Here is a 25,249-nt window from a genome sequence, read left to right as displayed (position 1 = left end):
AAAATATGTGAATTTGGAAAACACGACAACATTCGCACATGAGCTAGTAATGACATGAGATTGAGTAGTCGAGTCGAATGATATCAGAAGTTTACCTTTTGAGTTTGAGTCGGGCTTGGCACCGACCTCCTGCAAGTCGTTATATGATAAGCAATAATATGCAAATCTTGAAAAGAAATTTATTTAGAACGTTTGAAACTTAATTTATGATCATATATCTTAAAATCTTAACTCAAACACGTAATTTTAAGTATTGTTAGTTGCTCTTTCTCTCTCTCTAAGAAGATAAGGCCTTCTTCCCATTCCCTACCTCCCCGCGCTCACTCCCACCCCCTCCCCCCCAACTCCGGCCAGCAACCTCCCGGAGGCCTCTCCAGGTAAGTTGTCTCTCTCCTAGGGTTTGTGTTATACCCCGTACATTTATATCGACTCAAGTTAAAGGCGGAATTATTTTCGGACATGAAATAAGAGTTTTTAATTTTCAACTTTGATTATCACAAAAATTGCTTATAAATTTTATTTAACATAAAAATATTAATATTGGAGATTAGGAATTAATTTAATTATCGAAAGTGGGCCCCACGACACGTGGCGGGATTTGGTTGGCCTTGAATAAAGATGGACACATGTCATGAAAATTGGCACATGTCCACTTTGTAAAGATTATATAAATGAGCATAAGTGGATGACTACACTATAATTAATCTTGCAAATTAGGTTTTAGAGAGAGGGGCTCTCAAGCCTAGAGAGAGAGAGGGGTTCGGGCACTGTTCACGGCGACTGTTCACAGCGGCGCTACTGTTCACGCCGCCACTGTTCACGGGCACTGTTCACGGCCAGCCCATTTTTGCCCCCTTCTACACAATTAATTGGAGAGATTTGAAGATCAAGAGGAGGAAAAAGATGGAGCTCATGGTAGCCATGGCAACTCACGGCCATGGCTTTCTTGAAGACATTTCATGGTGAAAAATTAGAGCTTGTCTCTAAGGTAAGATTTAATTCTTTTCTACATGTTTTGGAGGTAGTTTAGACTTGTATAGCTTGGTAGATGTGTGTTGAATACAAATGGGTTATGTATGTTGATGTTGAATTATAAATTGAGTCGTGTAAGGGGGGTGTTTTGAGTAAGAATGAGAAATTATGTGATTTTTATATAATTTTTATGCAATTATGAAAGTAAGATGCTAAATGTGAACTATGGTTGTTATTAATGAATTTGGAAGAAAACAATGCGATTTGGTAGTTTCGTTGCAATTGTAGAAGTTTCGAATGGAATATGGAAATGGGCGGAATGGTTCGAATCCTTGGATATTGTTTAAAATGTTATTGAAATATGTTTGGGTAATCTTGAGTTAGTTAATGAATATGGAAAAATGTTGATATTAGTTGGGTGGTGTGAATTTAGAATGGAAGAGTTACATTATGTGGAAAGGAAGGGAAAAATTTTGGATTGTTGGAAATGTTGTATGAATTGCTTAGAATGTCTTTAAGTATTGTTGGTATGGATTCGGGTTAGTATTTAAATATATAAGCATCGATGTTGGCTTGAAGGTAAGTCGTCGAGTTGAATTTATGAAAGTTGTTGAATGATGTAAAAGAGAGTTACTATTATTATTTTGCCTTTCGAATTGGTTATCAATGTTACTAGGTTGGTTATTGTGGTTGTTGTTGTTGATTTTGAGCGAGATAAATTCTCGGGATGGCCTATTTACAGGGGAAGTGCTGCCGAATTTTCTATAGAATTTAATGATTAGTTTGGAATGAATAGCTTAAGTGCCCTTAGCTAATGATTGGTATTCGTTGGCGTAATTGTAGACCTTGGGGAGCCCGAGGCGTAGATTTGGATTAGCTTTAGATTGGCTATCTTGGAAGTGCGTTCGAGGTATGTAAAGCTATCCCTTTTCTTCTTTTGGCATGTCCTAGGTGTACTAGGATCGGATTCGAGCCTCGGAAAATATTCTGCTCATCGGAATCCGCATTTGAAAATATCCCTCTTTCATTCAATAGAATTGAACCCTTTTTGTATGCTTTCTTGAAAATTATGCAAACCTTCCCCAAACTTTATGAAAAGTTATAAAATGTCCGTAGAACCTTCGTAGGTGACCCCATAAGCCTAAAATGCGTAATTTGAGCCCACCGCCTTGCTTGTCCCAAGGTGGGCCCACTAGTCCCGGTTTTACCCTTATTGTACTTAAGGCTCGTTTTCGAGCAGTTTTTGGAAAGAAATGTTCTGACTACTCTTTTAACTACTAAACAAAAAAAAATTGTTTTAAATAATTCATTAAGTCTTATAAATTGTTTTGGCACTCGGAACGACTTCAGAAAGGTTATGCTTCTGTAATTCATTATGACATCCGAAACTCACTTATTATGATCCCGTCTGACTTCATTGAATTGGTTTGTCATTGATATGCCTCATCGAGTCTCTGAAAATATTTATGATATTTTAACTGCATTTAGTTTCTCACTACTCTATTCGTGGATGCCCCAATGTTTCCCACACTGAGCCCGGGCCAGGATATGTTGTCAAGAGTAATCCTCTGCATTGTTCGCCGTGCCTCGATGTGAGGGGGAAGGTATACGTGTACATGGGTTTGTGGAGTATGTTGTGCCATGTACACATGTTCTGATATGATTTGCCATGGCCATCTGATATGATATACTATGTTACGGGGTTATGCCCCTATTCTGATTCTTCTGTGTTGTGGCACCAGCGTCGGGAGGGTGGCCACGTTCTGTCTGCCGAGTCCCTTGGCAGGGGCCGGATTTGATATGACATATGTTTCTGTACACACTCCGCATGTTTTGAAAATATGTATTTGATACTTTGGATTTTCTACTCACTTTTTCTGTACGTTCTGTACCAGTTATGATTTTGTTTCTGTAATTCAGGCTTTACATATTCAGTACATATTTCGTACTGACCCCCTTTCTTCGGGGGCTGCGTTTTCATGTCGCGCAGGTACCGACGACAGGTTTGCTGATCCGTCCGTCTAGGATTTTTTTCTGCCATTTGGAGCGCTCTTTTATTCAGAGCCCATCTTTTGGTACAGTCTGTCACTACTGTATTTATATATTCTCGTTCATGGGTACGGCGGGGCCCTGTCCCGTCATATGATTCTGTCGGTCTGTTTAGAGGTCTGTAGACATGTTTGTGGGTTGGGGTCTTTCTGTACGGATGCGTGTATATGTTGTGTTTGGGCGATCCCATTCGCCGCGGCGGCCGGTCCGCATATGTTTAAATGTTGCTTTGTTGGCCCTGGGTGGTCATTGTTGGTATTATCTGTGCGCAGGGTTAATTTGGATAGTCTGTAAAACAAAGGAAACTCTGCCGAAATTTTTCTGGAAATTATCTAAATTTGAAATATAGCCTTGACGGCTTCTGCTATATACTTGAATGCGTTTGATAAAAAATTGAGATAGCATTTGATAGATGTGTTTGGGTGCCCAGATCGGGCACTAGTCACGGCTTACGGGGTTGGGTCGTGACAGTTTGTGGCAGCCCTATACCCACCCACCCACCCCTCTTCTTCTCCTATCTTCTTTCTCTTCTCTCATTCCTTCTCTCTGGTGTTCCCCGCTCCATTTTTATGCCATTTAGGGCCCGCAAATCCAGGTCCGACAAATTCGAGTTTTCCGGCGTGAACAGTGAAGCCACGTGAGCAGGTTCTGTCTAATTGGAGTTGGTACCTCCAGCTGCCTTTTTTTTTTTAATTATCTTATTATTTATTTATTTTTTAATTCTCTGTCTTTTATCCTTGCAGCTAATTTACATTCTTGCATTACTTATATCGTTCTTGTCGTAGTCGTTACACTTTCATCTAGATTATTGCTAACTTGTGTTTTAGTATTGATTTCTACTTGTTTGAGTAGTTTATATTTGCTTTACTGGCTTTGGTAGATGATGGTAGACTAGGGTCACATTCTCGGACAGGGGTGAGGGTTGGATGGGGTAGGTGGGTTAAGAGAGTCTCTAGTCTGCGAGTAGGGTCTTAGAATATTGGGACTCGAACTAGTTAAGATTCTTAAGAAGATGAGGATTAATATAGCTTGTGTCCAGGAGACTAAATGGGTAGGATCCAGGGGTAAAGATGTGGAAGAGTATAAGTTATGGTTCTCATGTAGGTCGAGGGTTAGGAATGGGGTAGGCATTTAAGTAGATAATGACTTAAGAGACCAGGTGGTAGAGGTTAAGAGAGTCAGTGATAGGATGATGACGATTAAGTTGGTCGTAGGAGGGTTTATTTTGCACATTATTAGTGCTTACGCGCCACAAACGGGCTTGGGCGAGGAGGAGAAAAGACGTTTTTGGGAGGATTTGGACGAGATGATGGGAGGTATACCGCCCACTGAGAAGCTATTCATCGGAGGAGATTTCAATGGGCACATTGGGTCAATTTCGGAGGGATATGACGATGTGCATGGAGGTTGTGGTTTCGGGGACATGAACGGAGGAGGAGTTGCATTGTTGGATTTTGCAAAAGCCTTTGGGCTGGTGGTAGCCAATTTGAGTTTCCCGAAGAAGGAGGAGCACCTGGTAACCTTTCGTAGTTCGGTGGCTAAGACACAGATAGAATTTTTACTCCTCAGAAAGGACGATAAAGGTCTTTGTAAAGATTGCAAGGTGATTCCGAGTGAGAACCTAATGACCCAACATAAGCTCTGGGTGATGGATTTGGAAATCAAGATGAGGAAGAGAAAGAGGGTCGTGGATGACAGGCCTAGGATCAAATGGGGGAGTTTGACTATGACGGGTGCCTTGGAGATGGGGGAGAAGTTGAAGGCTATGAGAGTCTGGGAGAGTAGTGGGGAGGCGACCGACATGTGGGATAGGATGGCCAGTTGCATTAGAGAGGCAGCTGGAGAGGTGCTGGGGGTCTCGAAGGGTAGCCGTAGTCGGCACCGAGGGGACTGGTGGTGGAATGGAGAAGTTTAAGAGAATATGGAAGCAAAGAAGGTGGCGTATGCGAAGTTGGTAGATAGCAAGGATAATGAGGAGAAGCGGACGAATAGGGAATTGTATAAGACGGCGAGGAAGGAGGCAAAGTTAGCGGTTACGGCGGCAAAGACAACAACTTTTGAACGCCTGTATACAGAACTAGAGGACAAAGGCGGGGGATAAGAAGTTGTACCAACTAGCCAAGACGAGGGAGAGGAGGGCGCGTGACTTGGATCAGGTGAAGTGCATCAAGGACGAGGATGGCAGGGTATTGGTGGAGGACGCTCTCATTAGACGGAAATGGCAGTCATACTTCCACAAACTCTTGAACGACGAAGGGGACAAAAACATTGTGTTGGGAGATTTGGAGTACTCCGAGAGGTGTCATGATTTTAGATATTATAGGAGTATAAATGTTGAGGAAGTTAAGGGTGTTGTTCATAGGATGAGTAGGGGAAGAGCGACCGGGCCCGATGAGATTCCTGGAGAATTTTGGAAGACTGCAGGCAGGACAGGTTTTGGAGTGGTTGACTCGGTTATTTAATGTCATCTTTAAGACTGCTAAGATGCCCGAAGAATGGCAATGCAGTACAATGATTCTAGTGTACAAGAACAAGGGCGACATTCAAAGTTGCAACAACTACAGAGGGATGAAGCTGCTAAGCCACACTATGAAAGTGTGGGAAAGGGTGGTGGAGATGAGGGTGAGGAGAGGCCTGTCTATCTTAGAGAATCAGTTCGGATTCATGTCGGGGCGCTTAACTACAGAATCTATTCATCTTGTACGGAGACTGGTGGAGCATTATACAGAGAGGAAGAGGGACTTGCATATGGTATTCATCGACCTAGAAAAGGCATACGACAAAGTGTTGAGAGAGGTTCTATGGAGATGCTTGGAGGCTAGAAGTGTACCTATGGCGTACATTATGGCGATAAAGGACATGTATGATGGGGCCAAGACCAGGGTAAGAACTATGAGAGGAGACTCAGAGCACTTCCCAGTGGTGATGGGGTTGCACCAGGGGTCAGCTCTTAGCCCATTTTTATTTTCCTTGGTGATGGATGGATTGATGCGGAAAATTCAAGGTGAGGTGTCATGGTGTATTTTATTTGCGGATGACATAGTCCTGATTGACGAGCCTCGCAGTGGAGTTAACGCTAAACTGGAGGTTTGGAGACAAACTTTGGAGTCTAAAGGGTTCAAGTTGAGTAAGACCAAGACAGAGTACTTAGAGTGCAAGTTCAGCGATATAGTGCATGAGGCCGACGTGGAAGTGAAGCTTGGCACTCAGGTTATACAGAAGAAAGATAGTTTCAAGTATCTTGGGTCTATTATACAAGGAAATGGGGAGATTGATGATGACGTCACACACCGTATTGGTGCAGGGTGGATGAAATGGAAGCTTTCCTCCAGAGTGTTGTGCGACAAGAAGGTGCCACCAAAACTAAAAGATAAGTTCTACAAAGTGGTGGTCAGACCAACTATGTTGTATGGGGGCGGAGTGTTGGCCAGTCAAGAAATCTCATGTTCAGGAGATGAAAGTGGCGGAAATGAGAATGCTGTGATGGATGTGTGGGCACACTAGGAGCAATAGGATTAGGAATGAAGTCATCCGAGTCAAGGTTGGAGTAGCCTCGGTGGAAGACAAGATGCGGGAAGCGAGGCTGAGATAGTTTGGGCATGTGAGGTGGAGAGATGCAAATGCCCCAGTGCGGAGGTGCGAGAGGCGGGCTAGCGACAGTTTTAGAAGAGGTAGAGGTAGGCCAAAGAAGTATTGGGGAGAGGTGATTAGACAGGACATGACGCATTTCCTGCTTACCGAGGATATGACCTTAGATAGGAGGGTATAGAGGACTCATATTAGGGTAGAAGGCTAGTAGGTAGTCACGTTTATCCTTTCTTACGAGTAGTTGTATTGCTCTATAGTTTTTTGTCCCTTGATTTCTGCGAGTATCTGTTGGTTTATCATGGCTTATATACTTTCATTATTTTTATTTTCATAATTGCTTTGAATTGTTTGCCCGTATCTGACCTTTCCTATGCTTTTTCTTGAGCCGAGGGTATTCCGGAAACAGCCTCCCTACCTAAAGTAGGGGTAAGGTCTGCGTACACTCTACCCTCCCCAGACCCCACGTTGTGGGATTCACTGGGTATGTTGTTGTTGTTATGAAATAAATTCTTGTTCCATGTTGTATATCTATGAAGCCTCTATTTTTTTTAAAAAGAGAAGATGAAATACAAGAGAAAAATGAATCTTCAATTATTCCACAAAAGAAAAAATAAATAAACTATTGAAGGAAAATAAATGCGTCTCTACTGATGGGCAAATGTAGATTTAACTAAAATTAACAGAGTAAGGGAGATTCTACTCGTTGCATGACAATATGTGGTACATGTACCTACTATGACTTAGTTAAAGTGTCATCTATGCAACGGAGCATGAGAACGATTTTCCTTTTCACAATAATTATAACCAAACTTAAATAAAATAAGATATGAATGCGCAACGTATAGACTAAAACACGAAAAATGCTAAAAACATTATTCAAAAACATTTTAGTAGTGAAATAATTTTTGACAAATCTTAAACATAAGCTTAAAATTAAAAAAATTTGTTTGAAAATTACCATTATGTTATGACATTATTCTTAATAAAGTCACTATATGATTTATATGATGATTAATCTCTGTCTAATCAATTGGGTCATCTGCTTGTACTGTCGACGTTTCTTTGATAGCAGATATATTTTCTTACTAGGGTAATTTTTCATAGTGGACGAATTAATGATCTCACTAATCTCCTTTTATTCTGACACAAATAGTTTCTGAGTGAATGCAATTCGCTAACGGTCAGAAATACCCTTCTACAAGTTTAAGGTGACCTCAAAAATCATTCTTAAAACTTTGTGGTAATCACTCATGTCTGATTCTTTGATTAAAATTGAAAACTTACTTAAACATGTCATTTGTAGCATTGAAAATATAATATAAATGTTAACATAATATTTGGTTCATAGAAAGTATTTCCAACATCAAGAGAGTGTACACTGTGCAGTGATTAATATGCTCTAGTAAAACCTACAAGTGACGAGAAGCTAATTCGGAGACTGCCGCAGTGAGCTGCTTAATCTATTCACAACACATTTTTCCTTATCTTATTTTGTTCTTTATTCTAAATAGTAATGTTATATATACACAGTTATAGGATTAAATTCTAGGGTATTAATATGATATTTTGTTTATTTTTAAATTTATTCATATCCCTTTGATATCATATTGAATTATTAATGATCTCACTAATCTCCTATTATTCTGATACTAATAGTTTCTGAGTGAAAGTTATTCGGTAACGGTCAGAAATTCCTTTCTATGAGTTTAAGGTGACTTCAAAAATCATTCTTAAAACTTTGTGGTAATCACTCATGTCTGGTTCTTTGATTAAACTTGAAAACTTAATTAAACATGTCAGTTGTAGCATTGAAAACATAATATAAATGTTAACATACCATTTGGTTCATAGAAAGTCTTTCTAACATCATGAGAGTGTACTCTGTGCAGTGATTAATATGCTCCAGTAAAACCTACGCGTGACGAGAAGCTAATTTGGAGACTGCCGCGGTGAGCTGCTTGATCTTACCCACTGCCGCAGTGAGCTGCTTGATCTTATCCACCACACTTTTTCTTATTTTATATTGTTCTTTATTCTAAACAATAATGTTATGTATAGACAGTTATAATATGAAATTCTAAGGTATTAATATGATATTTTGTTGTTTTTAAATTTATTCATATTCCTTCGATATCATATTGAATTATTAATGTTTTCAAGTTCGCCTACTAAATTGAGATTAAATATTTGTACAGCTTAGACAAATTAAATCGTGACACTAATAAAATTGTGATCAAAACTCTAAAAGGGGGTCGTTTGGTAGGAGTGATGGAATGGGATGAGATTATTAGTCTCATAGGATTGAAATTATCCCGTGCTTGATTAGTAGGATAACTGCTTTAGTATCCCACCCAATCCAAGGTGGGATAAGTTATACCATATAGAGGGTGGGATAAGTTATCCCATCCTATCTCTTATCCCACCCCTATCCCACCTAATCCAATCCATATGCAATAACTTATCCCTCCTACCAAACGACCCCTAACTATGGCCTATCTCCTGTAAACCAAAGAGGTCTCCACCACTAAAAGATGTAGTACATAGGATGAAACTGCTCCTCCCTTAATTAAAGATCTCAAGTTCGAGATCTGAGTATGAAAAACTTATTGGTAGGAACCTTCCCGAATGAGCCCTATGAGAAACATATTGAATTTAATTGGACTCCAATGCGGATATCGCATACCGGTGATAATAAAAAAAAAAAAAAAAAACCAAAGGTCTTAAACACGACGAAAACGTGCATATTCCGCTAGAAACCAATCCTTTCACAAAAAGGAAAAATAAAATAGAATAAAGAGAAATACAAAAAGGAAAAAGAAAATTGAAAACAAAGTCAAAATAGTTGTAAAGTTATCATTGTTTGGACAACATTGCCGGAAATTGGTTTCACTTGTCATTGATTAATTTCAATTCAACTAAGAAAAGGTAATAAATTTTCATCCCTTTCACATATTAAATACGTATTTAAATTGAGGCTCTTGAATTGCCCTTTTTTTTGAACTGTTTGTAATTGTGCTTTTGATTGCTATAGTTAATTAACTCTAATGGACATTCAATCACCCGTAATTCAGCTGCCTTTATGGTGTTTAGCTAGCGTTTGGCCATAGATTTTGTGAAACTTGAAAAAAAAAAGGAAGAGTTTTTGGATGGAAAAAATTTGAAGTTTTGTGAGTGGAAGAAAAATTTCACCCAAACCAGTTTTTGGAACTTGAAAAAGCTGATCAAATTCCATGGACAAACAATATTTTCAATTTATTTTATTTTATTTTTTTATGAAAAAAGCTTTCAAAATCTATGGCCAAAAGGGAGTACTTAAACTTAAGTATTTAGCATTGTACTCTTCTTTCTCACTTTCCTGTTGTAGTTAAAGAATTGAAGTTCTTAATTCCGTGGTTATCTTATATATGATGTTGTGGACTTGGAATTAAAAGTGGTTTCATATAGTTGTTGCTGCTTTGACTTCCATTTAGCTACTATCTTTTTTTTAGCCGAATTTTAGTGGGGGTTTGTACATTAAAAATTTGAACAAAAAGTAGTATTTTGAAAAAAATTGAAAAATGATATTTGGACATTGGAGTTGTGTTTGGATATGAATATGGCTTGGAAAAATGTTGAATTTTCGCGAGTGAATTGGAGTGAAAAATGTGAAAACAGGTATTTGGAGTTTTTCGAATTCCAGAAAATTGTAATAGGTGCAAACATGATTAGGGAATACAATTCTGGAAAAAGTGAAAATTATCCATGGACAAACGGGCCCTTATTCTTCTGGAAGCTAAATTTTTGCAATTAAATTATCTGGAAGCGAGCTGTACATTATCTTCATTACAGTAGTTGATTGACATACAAAAATTCCATTCCTATCAGTTAATTTCAGCTATGTTTAGGATGGCTAAAGTAAGTAGTGAGGCTATTCTTCTTTATGTGTCTTTTAAGGTGTAATTGAAATTTAGTACTATTCTAATAGAGGGGTGGTTGCCTTAGGATCATTAAGAAGCAAGTACAGATGCATCCGTTCTTCAAGATCAATTAAGTGCTAGAATGTTTCTGGGCCAATGGTTGTATAGGAAATTTGAGCTTCTTGTTTCTAATTTCTTTTTTCTTCTCTGATAAAGAAATGGACCTCGAGCCTAACTCAGCCCCAAAAGCTAGCTCATGAGGGGAGGATTGCCCAAGACCATATAAGGAGATCAAGTAACCCATACCTATCTGATGTGGGACTACAACACCCCCGCACACCTAGGACTGGACATCTGGAGCATAGACAATATAAGACAGGGGGCCTAGTATCAGAAACAATGAATTGGAATGGGCCTGACTTTGATACCATGATAAAGAAATGGACCTTGGCCTAACTCAACCCCAAAAGCTAGCTCATGAGGGGACGATTTCCCAAGACCATATAAGGAGATCAAGTAACCTATACCCATCTGATGTGGGACTACACCATTCTTCTTAATCTTCTGTCTGGTTCTAGTCGATTGTTTCTTCATATGAATTAAGTGCTCTAGAGTCTTTCTGGGTCAAAGGTTACATAGGCAATTTGGTCTTGTCATTCTATCTTTTCTTTCTCTAGTCTTCTTTCTGGTGCTCTGTTAATTGTTTCGTCGGGGAGAGTTGGTGGAGGATTTATGGTTGAGAACCACAGATAACATGTTTAGTGAATAAATGTCAAGTTGCAGTCTTGAATGTTCTTCTAGTCTCTTTACAGATTCTTAACTAAAGGTGAATGATGGTGGTGGTGCACATGGTTTGGAAAAGTATAAGGCAAATTCAGGCTTCTGGATTCCGTGAACGTGGTTCCCCTGCCCTTAGTGTTGCCATACCTTTTCATTCCACTTCTTGTCGTGGCAAAGCACATTGAATGATGCAAAAGAAGTTCCGTGTCATATGATGGAGTCTTCTTGTAGTTCTGTTGTAGTGTCTTTTGACTGGTCAAATTATTGTCAATGGGCAGAGGAGGCTGGCCCAACTTATATGAGATAGATAGCTGCGTTATGATCTAACATTCTTGCCAATACATTATCTTCATTTTGCGAGGGGGCAGAAAAATGTGTTTTTTTTCTTCTTATTTTTGGTTTGGGGGGTTGTTAACATGGATGTTCCCTTATTCATCATTTGTTTATCTTTATGATGTTTCAGGGAATGGCTTCTGCTGGGGACTCGTGGATCCGGGAATACAATGAAGCAGGAAAACTCGCGGATGACATCAATAACATGATATCTGAAAGAAGTTCATTGCCCGCAACAGGCCCAGAAGCACAGCGTCATTCATCTTCAATAAGGAGGAAGATCACAATACTAGGAACTAGACTTGATAGCTTACAATCTATTGACTCTAAGCTTCCTGGAAAGCAATATTTGTGAGTTTTCTTAATCCGAGTCTTCTATTGCTTAATGTTGTTTAAAATTTAAATGTATTAAATTGCTTGTACTTTGGCAACCTGTTCATATGACTCTCTTCTCGTGCTGTTAGCAAACTTTACATCTGTTCCTAAATAGGCAGTGGATAGTTGTATTTGACCTGCACTGAGTATATTCTTATTTCATTATGGTGAATATTTATATTAGTTGAAATGTGTTTCTGTTCATGATTTCTATATTTTGGCTTCATGTCCAGGGTGATCCATACCTAATCCACTTTAATATTGGCCAATCAAATTATCCTTCACAAAAAATATTATGGGGCAATGAAGTATTTCCTTGCTTCCTTGCTTACACTTCTAAATTAAGCAAGTAAAACATGATCTGATACAGAAAATTAACCTCACTTATCATTAACTGTGCATACTCAATCTGAAACTACTGAATTATGCAAAATCAAGTATTTTGTTCTTTTCCCTTGAAAATGTAAAGCTCCATAAGACATGCAATTTGAAATGGAGGGTGTAATAGGGAAATGGATAGCAAATACAAGTCATCCTTGTTTTTCCATAGTTGTTAGTGAATTGTCCATATGGAGGATTATAGAAGAGGAAGTATTTAAAATAATCGAGGCTCTCTTCTGTAGTCACTGTTAATAATGTCCAGAGTCTCAGTTGTGTTAGTTTGAAGTAACTTCCAATTTTATACATTGGGAATTGTACCCTTTTTCTTATGAATATCTTGAGGGTGGGGGAGGGGCAAGTGTAACAAGAATTTGTAGCAGTTGTCTGTCCGCATATCTCTTTGAACAAATTGGCCTAATAGCATTACTAGTTATATCTTGCTTCTGTATAGATTTGTCAAGCCTGCTTCCTCTTGTATGCAGGACAGAGAAAGAGATGAATCGTCGCAAGGATATGCTTGCAAATTTAAAATCAAAAGCAACCCAAATGTCCTCCACATTGAATACGTCGAACTTTGCCAATAGGGACAGCTTGCTTGGACCAGAAACAAAGGCAGTGGATGCTATGAACAGAACTACAGGCCTTGACAATTATGGTGTTGTTGGTCTTCAAAGGCAAATTATGAAAGGCAAATTGTTATATACTTTGAAAACTTCTCCTGCTATTAGCTTTTCTGTTTCTTTTGTATGTTATTTGTTGGCTTTACTATTAATGCAGAACAAGACGAGGGGCTTGAGTATTTAGAGGAGACTGTGATGAGCACCAAACATATAGCATTGACAGTTAATGAGGAGCTCGACTTGCAAACAAGACTCATTGTATGAGTTATATTTTTGCTGGTTCCTATTGAACTACCTCTACAGCCTATTTTCCATGTGAAATACTGCCTTACTACTATTGAAGTAGGATATTGACTTCATCGTGCTTTCATTGTCTGACTCAATGCAGGATACCCTGGATGAACATGTTGATGTTACTAGCTCAAGACTTCAGGTGACAATTTTGTTGCTTTTGGAACAACTCATGCAAACCTGATTTTGTTGGTTGTTAATGTTGGTATTAATTTTTTCTGGGATTTTGCACTTCATAACTACTAAGGGTGTGTTCGGTATGAAGGAAAATGTTTTTTAGGAAAATAAGTGGATTCTTACTTATTTTCTTGTGTTCAGTACTTGTATATAATCTAGACAAATACTATGGGAGGTGGTGGTGGGCAGTGGCGGAGCCAGGATTTGCGATAAGGGGGTTCAAAATATGAAGTAAACACATGAAGAAGCCCAAGGGGGTTCAACATCTACTATCTATGCATAAAAAATAATTTATACAAATTTTCCGCCAAGGGGGGTTCGGATGAACCCCCTTAGCCGTATGTGGCTCCGCCCCTGGTGGTTGGAGTGGGTGGTAGGGGTGGGAATGGGGCTATGGGTTTGGACCGTTGGGGGGTGAAAATGAGTTGTGTTGGAGGGCATGGGCAGGACACAATCAATGTGGAATGCCACTTGTGGAACTTGTTGTCCCTACTTTCACTAGGGAAGTCATTTTTCTCATTTTTAAGGAACTTGTTTTCTTTTAGAAAATGTTTTCCAAAAATTTTGACCAATCGAACATGGTAAAACTAGAAAACATTTTTTGGAAAATTTTTTCCTCCATACCGGACACACCCGAAGACTCTACCAACATCTTTCAGCTTCCATGAAAATATTCTAAGGAAGTCTATCATTTGGGAGAAGTAATCCCGTCACGTTTAGTTGTAGAGGAAAAAAAAAAAAAGAAGCTACACCATATTGAGTTTGTATATGATACATGTGGAATAATAGTAAATTAAGTTATTATACCCCACAGTTTTCTTTTCTTCTTCGCTTTTGGTCAGTCGTTGAAGTTGAAGATCCTGAGATGCAAATCAGTGGCACATCTAAAGTGGGATATGCGGGTTCAAGGGAACTTAGTAGTTTTTGCTAAACCCTGTTTATGTATTAAAATATCCACTTAATATCTATAAATATTTGATTGTGAACCCAATTATTATATAGTTATTATTGTATAATAACTTGAGGTTATTGTAGGAACCCATAAACTTTAAATTTTGGATCCGCCTCCGGTGGAAATGAGTCTTAGTGTAGAAGTCAGTACCATTTGGGTCCTTGCAGCTATATGAATCCCCAATCTTCATTCCTCATAATTTAACTATTTTTGCTCTAGTCGTCAATCTACTGCTACCTGTCTCATTTATATAGGAAAGGCTATGTTTTGCACATAGGCGGAGTTAATGGGTCCTTTTTGATGACATTGATAATTGTTAATTATGTGGTAGCTTATGACCCTAGATTTTTTTTTTTTTTTTTTTTTTTTTGGGGAGTGGGATAGTCGCTGATGCTCTAAGCAGATTGATCCTTTTTATTGATATGATTTTAAAAGTATGTTCAACGAGTGGAGAATCCTACAGTAGAAACGTGATTCTTTACGAACATGTGATCCAGAAATGAACCAAAAAAAATAATAGGATTATTGCCCTTCCAGTCCTGCTTTGATTACACTTCTTTCGAGCCAAGGGTCTACCGGAAACAACCGCTCTACCCCACAAGATAGGGGTAAGGTTTGCGTACATCCTACCCTCCCCAGACCCACTTAGGGGATTACACTGGGTATGTTGTTGTTGTTGTTGTTGTGACACTACTGGACAAGGGTGCTTTTAACTGTTTCAAGCTCTTTTCTATTTCTTTCTTTTCATAAATGCAATGGGTGCAAAAGGAGCACACTTCACACTGTCTACTCCTCTGCTTCAACCTTTGAACTTCAACCATAACCATTCTTGACACCACCCGTTCATTTCCAAACATGTTCCTGGCTATGCACCGTATGTATGGAATCAGGTGGTGAGACTAAGAAGGTTGATTATGTTTTAGGGTTGAATCTTCATCTATTGACCTTAATGCTTTATATTCAGCAAAGAAAAATGGGAAACGAGGGGCATGTGACTATTTTGGGGAGTACACACATGGATGAGGAAGGACAAACTAACTATTTTTACTAAACATAGTATTCTGCACCATGGATTCTCATAAACAAAGTTTGTTGAATTTTGGAGCTTATATCTGTCCACTGTGAAATAAACTACTTCTACGCATGATTTTGTTTCTTTTATAATGTGCATATAGCTATATATTCTCAAGAAAGATGTGCAGGATTGATAAAGAAAGGGGGAGTGCCATCATCTTTGGAAATTAGGAAAGTTTGCAAATTGCAGAGTTACTCGAATCCACAATCTTATTAAAAGGCTTTAGATCCGCCCCCATTTGATATTAAACATTGTTCTCCAGGAGCTTTAGGCGGAAAAGAAAAGATAAGAAAAGAGAATACAAGAAAAGAATATCCTATTGTTTTGATACTTATGAACTTGCAATCACAGGGACAATTTTTTTTTATGATACTCGTAGTCAAAGAACTTCCATTGATTGACCTGGAAAACTAGTTAGGAGAATAAAGAGTTTGACCTGGAAAATTTTTGGTGTCCTGCTGCTGCTCTTACCTCGCGGACTTGCTCTAAAAGTTTTTCATTGTATTTCTTTCAAGTTTGCTTGGCATTCTATACTCCATTGATTGCTTGAGTACATATTTGTTCGATGGGAGAATGTAAGAGATCTCAATGCGTGTTAACGGAGTAGTTATATGAATCTTGTTGATATGGCTGAGATCAGTTTTCAGCTTTTATGCATCCTTGTGCAAAGTTGCAGGATATTGATAGAGCAATGCATTTCTTTCCTTCATCTTTTTCTTCTACAGTACTGTCGTGGTGATAATTCTCTGCTCACAATTAACTTAGTGTCTCCTCTTGGTTTTCCTGATAATTGAACAGCGGGTTGGGAGGAAGCTTGGAATTTTGAACAAACGCACAAAGGGTGGTTGCTCTTGCATGTGCATGCTTTTAGCGGTGGTTGGGATTGTACTACTTGTTGCAGTTATATATATGTTGATCAAGTATCTATAAATGGGCGTGAAAAAAGGAGAACTGTAAATGCAAAAGAACTAGTATATTGTGTGTGTTGTCGGGAGAATTTGAAGCTGAATCTTCCCTCTGCTTCTCTTTTCATGCATTGCTTGGTGTGATTTGATATGTTCCATGTTCTTGATCGACTGCGTGTACTTTGAAGACAAATTTTAAGCTCATGTTCTACTTGTTAAGTCTTAAAACGGCTGAAGGGGAGTGGAATATGAGTTGTTGAATTGGAATAACTGAAATTGAATATAATTTACAAGAGGGAACAAAGAAATAAGAATGTGTTGTAAGTAAAAGTTATTGATTAGTGTGGGAAGAAAAAGAAAAATATTAGTTGTAACTTGAAGTTGCTGAGTCCAATTTATCCGGAAACAAATACTAGCTGAGTTGGAAAATCGAAAACAGTTTCTCCTTGACGCGTTGATATGCTGAAATTATTCCTTTTTTTTTTTGCGCGTGTATGATGTTATACAAATAAAAGAAATAAAAAATTTAAGGTGGCATTTTGATTTTGGTTACAATAAATCTGGAAGTGTGTTCAGGAAGTAGTTTTGGGAAAGAAGTGTGGTGTGGGTTGCCTTTTGATTTGTTTTCTTGCATAAATCAAAATATTTTTGAGAAAGGATCTTGTGTTGCTACGGTATCACATATTTTTCCTGTTAATACAGTAATATATTTGCTTTTGTTTTTGTAATCATTTTCAATTATTATTTGATTAGCCAACTTATATTTCAGATACACTTGAACAGTAAAACTTCCGTTTTCTATATTTACATGTTTATTTATCATTTGAGGGAAAAAAGTAAAATTTCAATTTTTATTAAATAATAGTTAATGTCTCTTATAATGTATGAAAAATGAATTGAGACATTTAAAAGGAAATAAATGGAGATCTCGCTCTAAAAAGAAATAAATGAGGATAGCTCAAAATCAAAGTCAAAAACCTTAATGTAAAAAGTTTGAGGACGTTCTTTCCACATATCCCTCGAAACTCAATCTTGAATCTTTAATACGCAACACTTTCTTTTCCTCTTTGTGAAGGAACAAATATTAATATTTCAATCACATAACTCGATAGTCAAATTCGAGGGAAATTGTTTTTTATTTACTGTCTCCCACTAACTTTTACAAATTTGTCCATTAAGTGGAAGCATCGATTTGATTTCTGATTTTAATGGAGATCGCGTGAGAAAATTACCAAAATCATTTCTTAACTTCCATGTTGATGAGAAATATGACACTAATCACAAAATGTCCTTCAAATTTGAACTTCATAGCTTTTTTCATTTCAAGTGTTTAGTAATGATAAAAGTCATTTTTCTAAAAAAAATATTTTTAGTAATTAGTAGGTGAGTGAAAAAATATTTTTTGTAATATAATATATATCAAAAATTAATATTGATATAAGCAAATAAAAAAATTTCATGAAACTTTGGAGTATTAAATAATAACGATGATATAATTGGTTGAAATAAGCGATATGAAATTAAAATTTAAGATCAATATAATGATAACTTCTCCTTTTCAATGAAAAAATGTGTTTCTTGGAAAACATTTTATGATAACCAAACACCAGAATTATGACTTTCTAATAGAAATGGATAACATATTTCTAGAAGATGACTTTCTCTACACCAAATACATAATATATGGATTTAAAACATACAATCTGCCAAATGGTTGTGAATTCTAGGGACTTTATGTTCCTATAGGAACAGTATCTCCAGCCTAAATATGGTAAAACCTTGAAGGTAATCGGCGACAGAATGGTTAAACCTTAAATACTAATATTTAGGTTGTTCAGGTGAGAATTACAAAAGCAACCACCTTCTCCAATCGAGTTTATAATATAATGAATCCTAGACTTGCTAGAAAGGAAATAATCAACTGCTACAAAATGTTACAGGCAGTAAACCTGCTGTACAAGCATGCTATAAGAGAAAAGCACACCAGATTATGGTATGTATCTCATAAAACTATGATTACAGCCACATGCAAACACAACTCCGACCCCTTGCAGAACAAATAAGTAAAGTGCAAGGAATCCCAAAAAATATGTAACTAATAGTAAAAGAGAATGTAGAGATGACAAACTAAAAAGGAGCTAAAAGAACAGCTTCCTAATATCTGGTCGAGGTTTCGTGGTAGGAGAGTTTGATGACTTCAGTTTATCAGGTGATACCATGCTTTCTGTGGTTCCTTTGTCCTTATCAGCTAGCTTTGCTCCTCGAGGGGTGGTTAGAAGAGGATTCTGAAAGGACTCAGTGAAACCAGTTGCAATTATAGTCACTTGGATCTCTCCATTATAGCGCTCATCCACGACAGCACCAAATATGATGTTAGCGGATGGATCAGCCAAACTTGTGACAACCTGTGAGGAAATATTGCCGAGCAATCACTACTAAAAGAACAGAATTAGCAGACAAATTCTGTAGCTAAATAGCAAAATTCGTCGCTATTCCTATTTAGCTATGGATTAGCAGCAGATTATCAGAAGCAATTTAGCGACGGATTAGCGATCTTTGTCGCTAATTCTATTTTTCTTTTGGGATAATTACAGCCCAATATCTTTGGTTGATCTAGTTTACAAAATAGCCAGCAAATGTATAGGCGTATATTTATACTTAAATATACAAATACTATAAATATAATATACATATACAATAAATATAATATACATATCAATGTATAGGTTTTGTATATTTGAGCTACTGCCGATAATTAAGTTTGGCCGAAGGGATATAAACGAAAGAATCCCTGTTTATTCTGTAGTGAATCCTATCATAGCTACCAATTTGTACATGAAGGCTGACGGTTCTTTCGATTACTTCTTGGGATAGAGTGGAACTATGTGTACACTTGAAGGTTTGGAAAAAACAAAATAAAAAAAGAAAGTTCAGCGCACCTGGGACACCCTATTGACCTCCTGCAAAGTTATATCTTTCCCTCCAGTAATGTTATATATAATCCCAGTTGCAGATTGAATTGAAGATCCAATTAGAGGGGCCAAAGTTGCTTGTTCAGCTGCTTCTTCAGCACGGTTCCTACTGGAAGAAACCCCAACTCCAAGCATCGCCGTTCCAGAATCTTTCATGATTGCCTTTACATCAGCAAAATCCACATTTACCAGCCCGGGTATCTACAAAATAAATAGAATGGATTGATGATAAACTTTATATAGATCTGTAAATAAATATCTTATAATATAAGGTTCAAAACATGTTATCTACCAAATATCTTGATTTTCACTACCCTATTTTAATTTGTTAAGCCCTTCAAGATATTAGACAAACATTTCTGGAGATATAAATTTTATTCAGTAAACATATCAAATATTGCCCACAAAATGAAAAAGCCTATTTCTGCTTCTATACCCTGCTTCTGCTTCGAAATTTCTCTTTTGAGCCAAGGCTCTACCAGAAACAGCCTCCCTATCCCGCAAAGGTAGGGGTAAGGTCTGTGTACCTCCTACCCTCCCCAGACCCCAATGGTGGGACTACACTGGGCAGGTTGTTGTTGTATTTCTCCTTCTACGTGTGTTCACAAGTGTGTTTTGGATCAGGGAGATCAAGAAGGGATTATGTATGTATAGGAAAATAGATAAACTCAGTACAAAAGCTTATATATATATCAACTACCTTGATCCCAAATTAGTTGAGTTTGGCTATATGAATCATCTGTTTCCGACCTCCTCTACTCAGAATATACATTTTATATTAAAGAAAACTACACCATGAACTTCAATGAGAACTTATGTGGAATAGATACTGAAAGAAGGAACTCACAGTGATTATATCAGATATTCCTTGGACGCCTTGACAAAGTACATCGTCAGCAAGAAGAAAAGCATTTTGAAGTGGCGTATGCTCATCAGCAATATCCAAAAGGCGATCATTAGGAATTACTATAAGAGTATCAACATTTTTCTGAAGTTTTTCAATTGCTTCCAAAGCCTGCAGGTCACAAGCTCAAATCACAATCATGAAAGAATTTAGATGACAGGGAACACAGGATTATGACATGGAAAATAAAATTAACCAGTGAGTAAAACTCTGAGAATCTTGTTGAGGTTTAGACTACGACATAATGTTGCCTTAGAGTGCATGCAAAACTAACTGAATCCACTCAAGCACTACTATGCTACCTTACAATTTTCTTTCCAACCTGTTGTCACACTCTGCATCATTCTCCTATTTAAACTAACTAAACTTCACACTAAACATGCTCTCAGATTTCAAAGATATTAAAATGCATCTAACTGTAAATATTACTAGTTCTTATGGGAGGAAGAGAAACCCCTTTTTGGACCTAAAGCAACTAGTTGATCTACGACCAAACTAGATCGTTTTTAATTGCTTGTTCCTTATTTTCTTGCATTTCTTCGATCCCCTTAGACCTACCTTTTACTCTTGGATGTCCCTTAAATGGCATAAAACATAAATTTTCCAAAAGCTCAGCAGATAGCAACAACAACACCAATATACCCAGTGTGGTTCCACAAGTGGGATCTGGGGAAGGTGGGGTGTAAGCAGACCTTACCCCTACCTTTGTGGGGGTAGAGAGGTTGTTTCCGAAAGACCCTCGGCTCAAGAAAATCATTTTTCAAAACAGGTTAGGGAAAAATGCAAGAGTAAATAAGCATGAAAATATTGAAGAAAGAAAAGTACCGACAACACAAAAACAGTAAAGATAACCAAAGTAAACGTAACAATAGTAGTAATAAAACTGAAGAATAACATCATGCAAGCACAATAACAATAATACTGATGAGGGAGCAGATAAGTTCAGCAGATAGCAACAATCATAATTAGCTTCTTCAAACTTCAAAGAAGATGAAAATGGCACTTGCCTGCAAAGATCTTTTGCGTCCTTCAAAGCTGAATGGATACGTGACTACACCAACAGTCAAATAACCTGCTTCTTTTGCTATTTGAGCAACAACAGGAGCAGCACCAGATCCTGTACCTCCGCCCATGCCCGCTGTTATAAACACCATATCTGAACCTTTAAGAGCATTTGCAATGCCTTCCTTCGACTCCTCTGCTGCCTGTTCCCCCAATAGTGGATTGCCACCAGTACCTGCATCTCTAGACGTGAGCAATCCTTTTCTAGAATAAAGGGATTACATTTTTTGAATCGCTCAAAAGAATAATAGTCAACAAATCTATAGGTTTTCTATATTAAGTATAAATATACCTATAATATACTTATATTATACATATAATATACATAATTAGTGTATACATTTTGTATATTTTGGCTAGCGCCCGTAATTAATTTCGGCTGATGGACCAAAATTGAAAAAAACCCTAGAATAAATAAAGATTTAAAAGCATAAAGATGTTGAACAAGCTAACAAAGAATACTAGGCTCAAAATGTAATAGCACACAATATTCATCTAGCTAGCTACAAAAACGTATTAATTCAAGTTATCATATAGATATAAGCAATACGCTATCATTTTTTGAGTGACTCTAGCTTTATGAATAGAAAAATCTATAGATATCTCTGTAGTTGGGTTGGGTTATCATACTGTAATTGTCTTGCTAAAGTTTTCTCAACAAGATTTATGATATAAAAAAAAAGAACCAAAAGATAAGTATATGTTTAGCTTTACAAAAAAAAATTGCTTTTAAAGAGAGCTTCTGAAGAATAAATTTCTCTTAGATAGACAAGAAGGTGCGAACCAAGTCCACGAGTTAGAAGCTCTCCAATTTGTATTGAGTTGTCAGTTGTAGACTGCAATAATGCTTGAGCATCCGTGTTTATACCATAGAAGTCAACACCCTATTATTGGACATGAAACATTGAGATTTATCATGTGAAATGAAGATGTAAACAACTGAATGTAAGGCATTTTATGTTCCAGGATTGGGGTACATTTGTGTTTGGTTGAGTTTGTTATGGTGGGCGGATGAACTAATTGGAAGAGAAGCAAGAAATGAGCGATAAATTAGAAAGCGCATATCAAACAACCAATAAAAGTGATTTCTAGCTTGTTTTCCTAGCCCACAAGTTTGCATAACTCACACAACAAGAATGAAACATGCACTGCAAAAAAATGGAATTAGCGATGGACAAATTCTGTAGCTAAACAGTAAAATCTGTCGCTAATCCTATTTAGCGACAGGTTATCAAAAAATTCTATTAAATATGAGCAATTTAACAATGGGTTAGTGACGAAGTTCATAACTAATTTCCCTTTTTTTTTTTTTGTTGCGATGACAGTATAAAATGCAAAGTACACAACCATGTGATTTATTGCATATTCAAGACCTTTTCTCTGGAAGAGGCATTATGTAGCCATCATAATTCAAACCAGCACTAAAGCATCTTTCACTAGGCAGGTAATTCAAATCTGGTTACCATTTTCTTTAAGTTAAAAAGAAAATCTCAAGGTAATTGAAGGATGTAATTGTTTTGGTTGAGCTAAAAACAAGTTAAAAGGATAAATTTTGATTACCACTGAGAAAAATGGTCAGAAAACCAATTATGTATCTGGACAATCCATTAGTATTTCAGAACAAGTAAGCAATTATATTCTGAAGGCTAATTTCTAATTTCATATGCTAAATACAACGAAAACCAACCAATTTAAGATTTTAGAATAAATAAAACATTTTCACATGTCACTATGGTTGAAAAGAAAAAAAAAGTACTCCGTCCGTTCCACAATACTTGTCAAGTTTCACTTTTCGAGAGTGAAACAACATGAACTTTGATTGACTGAAAGGAGAGGGATGAGCCCTCCCCTTATTCCTCGGAATCAAGCGGGCAGCAAGAATTAGAATCAACCTATATAACATCTCTTCCCATGTAGTCGGCATTCTAGAAGCAAAGCTTATATTTTTTCACCATATGGTAATTTTATAGAACTTTTTACATAGTTTTTGAGAATCTACATTGTACTTTTATAATATTGAATTAATCTAATGTAATTTAGCTCCGAAAATTAGTCAAATTGAATCCCGTGAACCGAAACATGACAACTAATATGTTATGAGGGAGTATTGAGGAAGAAATAGTCTCAACAGTTTTTACTATCGAATCTGTGCTACAATGACAAGCAATTTCATGAAAGATAACTCAAATGATTATTGTAGCTCTTTCTTTCCCCGAGAAAAATCATGGGAATTCAATGCCTAACGAATTAGAAAGAGTGACTGATCATAGGAAAATCTACACAGATGAATAAGTTAATAAATTAAGTTACACGTAATAAAATAAACACTCAAAAATCCTCCCTCTGTCCAATAACACCTGTCATGTTTCACTTTTCAAATTCAAACTAAATTAACTTTGATTAGCATTTTAAGATATATTTTTTCACTTAATTGATATGAGAATAATTGTAATTTACAGATATGAGAATGATTGCAATTTACAGTACTTCTCATATAGTTTTTTATATCTAAATTATAATTTTAAAATATTGAATTAATCTAATTCAATTTAGCTTCAAAAGATTTTGGCAGCTGTTCCGACCGCTGCTGGATGTGATTCCAAGAGCCGAACGAGAATGAATACACACACAGAAGAGTCAAGATTAGGCTACCTAATGGAATGTTTAACCGAACCATTGAATTGGTACGGAAGTTGTAGCATGAGAATACCACGGAAGTAGGATTTATACTTTTTAGAAAGCAATAAGCACTTAAATAATACTCCCTCCGTTTCATGATAAGTGGTTCTTTTAGCTCATGCACGCCCCTTAAGAAATTGCTCAGAACATTAGGAGTGTTATATTCTTGAAAAAGAAAAGTTAGTTAATGAATCTTGATTATTTAAATAAGGCCAATTTTGAAAGAATCTATCCAAAGTATTCTTAAAATCATAAAGCACCACCCATTTTGAAAAAAATTGAAAAACCTAAAAAATCACTTATTATGAAACGGAGGAGTACAATTCAATCTTTCTTTCTCATTTCAAGGAAAAGGTGAAGAAGAAAAATGATAATTAATCAAATTACTCTTGAGAAACAAAATATAACAACTAATACGAGACTGGGGGAGTAATTTTTGTTTGTGGGTTGCAAAAAGAAACGCATGAAAGCAACCAGATTTAGGAAACGCAAAAAGTGGCCAAAAAGTGAAAACGGAAAGTAAAAAAGGGGGACCCACCTGTAACCCGCTACCAATCATACGGTTAACAGCATTGTTTCCTCCACCACCAACACCGACAACCTTAATCTTTGCAGAGTTCGTTGATGACGTGGAATTGCAAATGATGAAACGTTGTCGTTTGCATTGTATAGGTACCAAAGAAGGGCAAAATGCTAAGGAATTGGAAGAAGATGTCAATATATCTCCTAGGTTTGAGAGTCCTAAATTAGCCATTAATGGAAACAAGATAACAGGTATCCAAAAGTTGTTTTTAGAGCCTGTTTGGATGGTATGCCTATAAGCTGCAAATAGTTTATAAGCTAAAAAAAAATAAGTTGGTAGTCTAATTTATTTTTTTTGGCTTAAGCTTATAAATAAGTTAAGTCAAATGGGTCCAATTATTTTTTTGAGCTTAATTTAAGCACAAAATGACTTTAAGCTGGCCAGTCAAACACTCAAAAAAGCTGAAAACAGCTTATAAGCAACTTATAAACAACTTATAAGCCAATCCAAACGGGCTCTTATTTTACTTTTTGCTTAGTTTAGGGGAAGAAAGGGATGTTAGTTAGGACTTAGGAGTGTTGACGGTTTGATTTGTTTTGATTTTTATCTCTAACAAACAAAACGGTTTATTACAAATCAACTGAACCAAATAAGAGTACAATACTTTGTCTTATTTTTAAGGGGTTAGCTTTACTGAGCATCTCCGTACTATGAC

General features: G+C 36.9%; 2 protein-coding genes and 1 long non-coding RNA gene across 4 annotated transcripts; 2 read left to right on the top strand and 1 right to left on the bottom strand.

Moving 5' to 3' along the window:
* Positions 1–805: 805 nt before the first annotated feature.
* On the top strand, positions 806–3,356 carry LOC132638543 (uncharacterized). The gene is made up of 3 exons (XR_009581789.1): positions 806–988; positions 1,816–1,882; positions 2,963–3,356. It is a non-coding gene; the product is annotated as an uncharacterized LOC132638543 (long non-coding RNA).
* Positions 3,357–9,375: 6,019 nt separating this feature from the next.
* On the top strand, positions 9,376–16,607 carry LOC132636314 (syntaxin-52-like). Of its 2 annotated transcripts, XM_060353128.1 has the most exons (6): positions 9,376–9,534; positions 11,749–11,969; positions 12,857–13,062; positions 13,152–13,252; positions 13,383–13,427; positions 16,288–16,607. In XM_060353128.1, the coding sequence occupies exons 2-6, from the start codon at positions 11,752–11,754 to the stop codon at positions 16,417–16,419; spliced, it is 702 nt and encodes a 233-aa protein (XP_060209111.1). In that variant the 5' UTR covers positions 9,376–9,534; positions 11,749–11,751; the 3' UTR covers positions 16,420–16,607. The 2 variants fall into 2 exon arrangements, with proteins under 2 accessions (XP_060209111.1, XP_060209110.1); XM_060353127.1 differs by lacking the exon at positions 9,376–9,534 and having other exon boundaries at positions 11,722–11,969.
* A 1,591-nt stretch (positions 16,608–18,198) lies between these two features.
* On the bottom strand, positions 18,199–24,821 carry LOC132636313 (cell division protein FtsZ homolog 1, chloroplastic-like). Its single transcript, XM_060353126.1, has 6 exons — positions 24,550–24,821; positions 22,117–22,216; positions 21,278–21,507; positions 20,214–20,381; positions 19,334–19,567; positions 18,199–18,799 (listed from the first exon to the last, which is right to left on the bottom strand). Exons 1-6 carry the CDS (start codon positions 24,763–24,765, stop codon positions 18,533–18,535), a joined length of 1,215 nt encoding a protein of 404 aa, XP_060209109.1. The 5' UTR covers positions 24,766–24,821; the 3' UTR covers positions 18,199–18,532.
* Between the last annotated feature and the right edge of the window lie 428 nt (positions 24,822–25,249).

Source organism: Lycium barbarum, chromosome 4 (genome assembly GCF_019175385.1).
Source record: "Lycium barbarum isolate Lr01 chromosome 4, ASM1917538v2, whole genome shotgun sequence".
NCBI lineage: Eukaryota > Viridiplantae > Streptophyta > Magnoliopsida > Solanales > Solanaceae > Lycium > Lycium barbarum.
The sequence above is the reverse complement of the archived record's forward strand: the minus strand, read 5'-3'. Positions and strand labels throughout refer to the sequence as shown.

Excerpts from the sequence above, each read along its gene's own strand:
- LOC132636313 (XM_060353126.1), bottom strand. The coding sequence starts at position 24,765 with ATGGCTAATTTAGGACTCTCAAACCTAGGAGATATATTGACATCTTCT. Across the intron at positions 19,568-20,213 it reads GAATATCTGATATAATCACT|ATACCCGGGCTGGTAAATGT; the intron begins GTGAGTTCCTTC and ends TTTATTTTGTAG. Across the intron at positions 18,800-19,333 it reads AGGTCAATAGGGTGTCCCAG|GTTGTCACAAGTTTGGCTGA; the intron begins GTGCGCTGAACT and ends ATTTCCTCACAG.
- LOC132636314 (XM_060353127.1), top strand. The coding sequence starts at position 11,737 with ATGATGTTTCAGGGAATGGCTTCTGCTGGGGACTCGTGGATCCGGGAA. Across the intron at positions 11,970-12,856 it reads CTTCCTGGAAAGCAATATTT|GACAGAGAAAGAGATGAATC; the intron begins GTGAGTTTTCTT and ends TCTTGTATGCAG. Across the intron at positions 13,253-13,382 it reads ACTTGCAAACAAGACTCATT|GATACCCTGGATGAACATGT; the intron begins GTATGAGTTATA and ends GACTCAATGCAG.